We start from the raw sequence: 3,076 nt of genomic DNA, 5'->3' as shown, positions 1-3,076 counted from the left end.
TCTGTTAGGCTCTGGGACTGAATGGTCACAAGCATGGAGAGGGAGACTTACCCGGCCGGGCTGTCCTCAGTTGCACCATGGCTTGTGCACTGCCGACCTCGTTCTCCGCCATGCACTGGTATATGCCGTCATCCTCGGGCCCCACGCTGACCAGCCGCAGCGCTCTGCGGGACAGCCGGAGCCGGTGGCTGGCGGCGAGGGGGACAGCGTTGTGCAGCCACATGACAGAGGGCTGGGGGTTCCCTCGCACCTCGCAGGTGAATTTGGCACTCTGGCCCCAGGGAACGATCTGCTGGGACAGCTCCATGGTGACCTCCGGGGGCTCTGCGTGGGGTAAAAACACGGTGGCTGAGTGCCACTTGGCAGGGAGCAGGGCACTGCCATGGCTTTGCACCTTCTTCTCTGTCAGGGATGAGGGCAGAGTGATGGATCCTTACCCCACCCCCATGTCCCACTCCCTTTGTGGGGGCCTGGAGGTGTCTGCTTCATTGCCTCTCCCCTTCAACATCCACATGAAACACAAGGAGAGGTGGCCCAAGGCCATCTGCTCCTCTCAGACGACAGCAGCCACCTACAAGTCTGAGCTGAAACGCTATTCTTGTAAAGATTGTGCCAAAACAACCTATCAGCACCTGGATGAAATGCAATCCAATAAAACATAGGCTTAGCTTCCCTAATGTTTGTGAGAAGGGGAAGGATGCATGGTAGAAATATCTAAGGTGTAGTATTCCTTATGTTTCCCACCCCACAGAGAACTTTCCTAAAGAACAGAGCAAAAAGCAAGTCACTCTGATGTCTTTCCTATGCCAATGTCAAATACATCTAAGAAGCAGCCAGTCCTCCACTAGGCAGTGGAGAGTTAGAGCAAACTCAGTGCCACAAAGGACAAGAGAAAAGCTTCTGCAGGGTAAGGGAGGATCCATCATCTCCAGCTCATGGTGGGAGCCAGGAAGGAGGAACCACTACCCTCAAGGAAGAATTCATCCTATCTCCTAGAAACTGGAACTACAAGCAAGGGTTTGCCTTACACTGTGGTTTGTCCAGGGAGAGGAAGCATACAGTAGCATTAGTATTCTCCCCTGAAAGCAGTAAAGTCCAAGCCCCTCCTGAAACAAGGGCTACAGCAGCACTCACCGAACACCTGCACGTTGTAGAAGATGAATGCAGCTCCGGCTTCCCCAACCCCATTGTCAGCTGTGCAGCTGTAGGTGCCTGAGTCCTCCTCACTCGTGGAGTCAATCAGGAGGTTGCTGAGCAGGAAGCGCGTTTTGTTGTACGCAGAGACGCTGGAGCCATCCTTGGCCCAGGTGACCCGCGGCGGGGGGATCCCACTGGCGACGCACTCCAGGATGAGGCTTTGGCCCTTGGTGACAATGATGGTCTGAGCTTCAGGGGGGTAGATTATCCGGGCTGCCTCTGCTGTGGAGCCTGGTGAGGAGAGGAGGAGGAAGGAGGTGGGTGAGAAGGAAGGTGGCTAGTGGGAAAGCACCCTGTGCAGAGTGCAGGTAGGGGTAATGGTAGGGCTAGCGCTGCTTCCCTGTGCTGCAGTGGATAAACGGGAAGGCAGGCCAAGAGGAACATTCCTTAAGGGATGCATGCACACAGCAAGTGGTCTTGCCAAAGGGCTAGGGGCCTTTGCTCGCCCATCACTGAGAACAAATCCTGAGGAGGTACGGCAACCCCAGGGTCGCACACACATACCCCAGGAGCAGACTTTGGGGCCTTCTGCTGCTGGAACGGAGTTTTTCAAGCAACTGATAATGTCAGCTCACACAGAAAACCAGCTGCAATAGCACTGGTACATGCTCCCAGGGTTGGAAGTGCTACAGAGAAGACATGCAGTGAAGGGAGAGCAGCTTACGTCTCACGCGGAGCCTCTCACTGGAGACCGAGGTTTTCACCTCTTGTGTCACGGGGTTGTAGGCAGCACATTTGTAAGTCCCCTCATCCTCTTGGCTGGCATTGACTATCTGAAGGTTCCCAGATGGCATAATAAGGTAATTGTCTGTAGGGAGAGAAGAGGAGGTGGCATGTAGCTATAAGACATGTCCAACCTCTTGAAGAAATGCAGTGCCCTGGACAAAAGGTGGACAAGTGGGAAGGGAAAAAACAACACAATAACACTGACAGCACTGAAATGACCCCTTCTGGTTCAAATATTAGGGGAACAATCATAGAATCTTTGGGTTGGAAGGGACCTTTAAAGGCCATCTAGTCCAATCTCCCTGCAGTGAGCAGGGACATCATCAACTACATCAAGTGGCTCAGAGGAACAATTTTGCAATAATGGGAGGAGCAGAGCCTTAGGTGAAGCTAGCTTGTCACAGGTATGTGACAAGCAGATGGAGTGAAGCTGCAAAATTCAAATTCAAATTTTTGAAAATTTCCCCAAATTCAAAAGTCACCTTTATCCAGGTGGGGTTAAAGGAACATTTTACACCAATATGGAGGTGCCCGATGAAGAGTGACGTGGTGCATCACCTAGTTGTACTTGTTTTCTCTTCCACAGCTGGCGTTACACATGGCTCCCTAGTGCCAGGCAGTGGAGGCATCAGGGAGAGCAGAGACCTGGCAGAGACCTTAAACTAACCTGTACTCAGACAGGCAAGTGAAGGGACAACAAGGAGGCAGCAGGCAGAGGAAGGGCAGGGCAAAGGGTAAAACCTGGTCCTGAGAGGGGACCCAGCGGGACAGACCTCTGTGGCACTCACCTCGGGAGGCCTCTAGCCACTCCTGCTTCACACTGTAGCGGACCTGAGCCTTGGGGTGACTTTCGGGCAGGTCACAGGCGATCACGGCTGTGTTCCCTTCATCCACCTCGATCACATGCTGGCCGTCGAACTTGAAATCTTTGAGATCTGCAGAGAGTAAACGACAGGGAACCTCAGTGGCTTGCTCAGCATCCTGGTGTCAGCTCATCCTCTGCCTGCAGTCCTGGGGCTGTTTTATTGCGGTGCCAGCAGAGGACCGCTCTGTCCCTGGCAGCTAGGGAAACTGGACTGGTTTCAGAGCCTTATTTCTTTTCTCTTCCTCCTTCCTACAAAATGGATAACTTAAAACACAGCTTCTGGAGAAA

General features: G+C 53.1%; 1 protein-coding gene across 1 annotated transcript in view; it reads right to left on the bottom strand.

The window, feature by feature from the left end:
- BOC (BOC cell adhesion associated, oncogene regulated) overlaps positions 1-2,858 on the bottom strand; it is a gene marked incomplete at its 5' end in the record, with an annotated part of 16,446 nt that extends 13,588 nt beyond the window's left edge. Inside the window, 4 exons of the mRNA XM_010294369.1 lie at positions 52-324; positions 1,135-1,428; positions 1,862-2,005; positions 2,712-2,858. Of these exons, the coding sequence (XP_010292671.1) occupies positions 52-324; positions 1,135-1,428; positions 1,862-2,005; positions 2,712-2,858 (858 nt within the window). The remainder of the gene's footprint in view (positions 1-51; positions 325-1,134; positions 1,429-1,861; positions 2,006-2,711) is intronic.
- Between the last annotated feature and the right edge of the window lie 218 nt (positions 2,859-3,076).

This window comes from Phaethon lepturus, unplaced genomic scaffold, assembly GCF_000687285.1.
Source record: "Phaethon lepturus isolate BGI_N335 unplaced genomic scaffold, ASM68728v1 scaffold9419, whole genome shotgun sequence".
NCBI lineage: Eukaryota > Metazoa > Chordata > Aves > Phaethontiformes > Phaethontidae > Phaethon > Phaethon lepturus.
The sequence above is the reverse complement of the archived record's forward strand: the minus strand, read 5'-3'. Positions and strand labels throughout refer to the sequence as shown.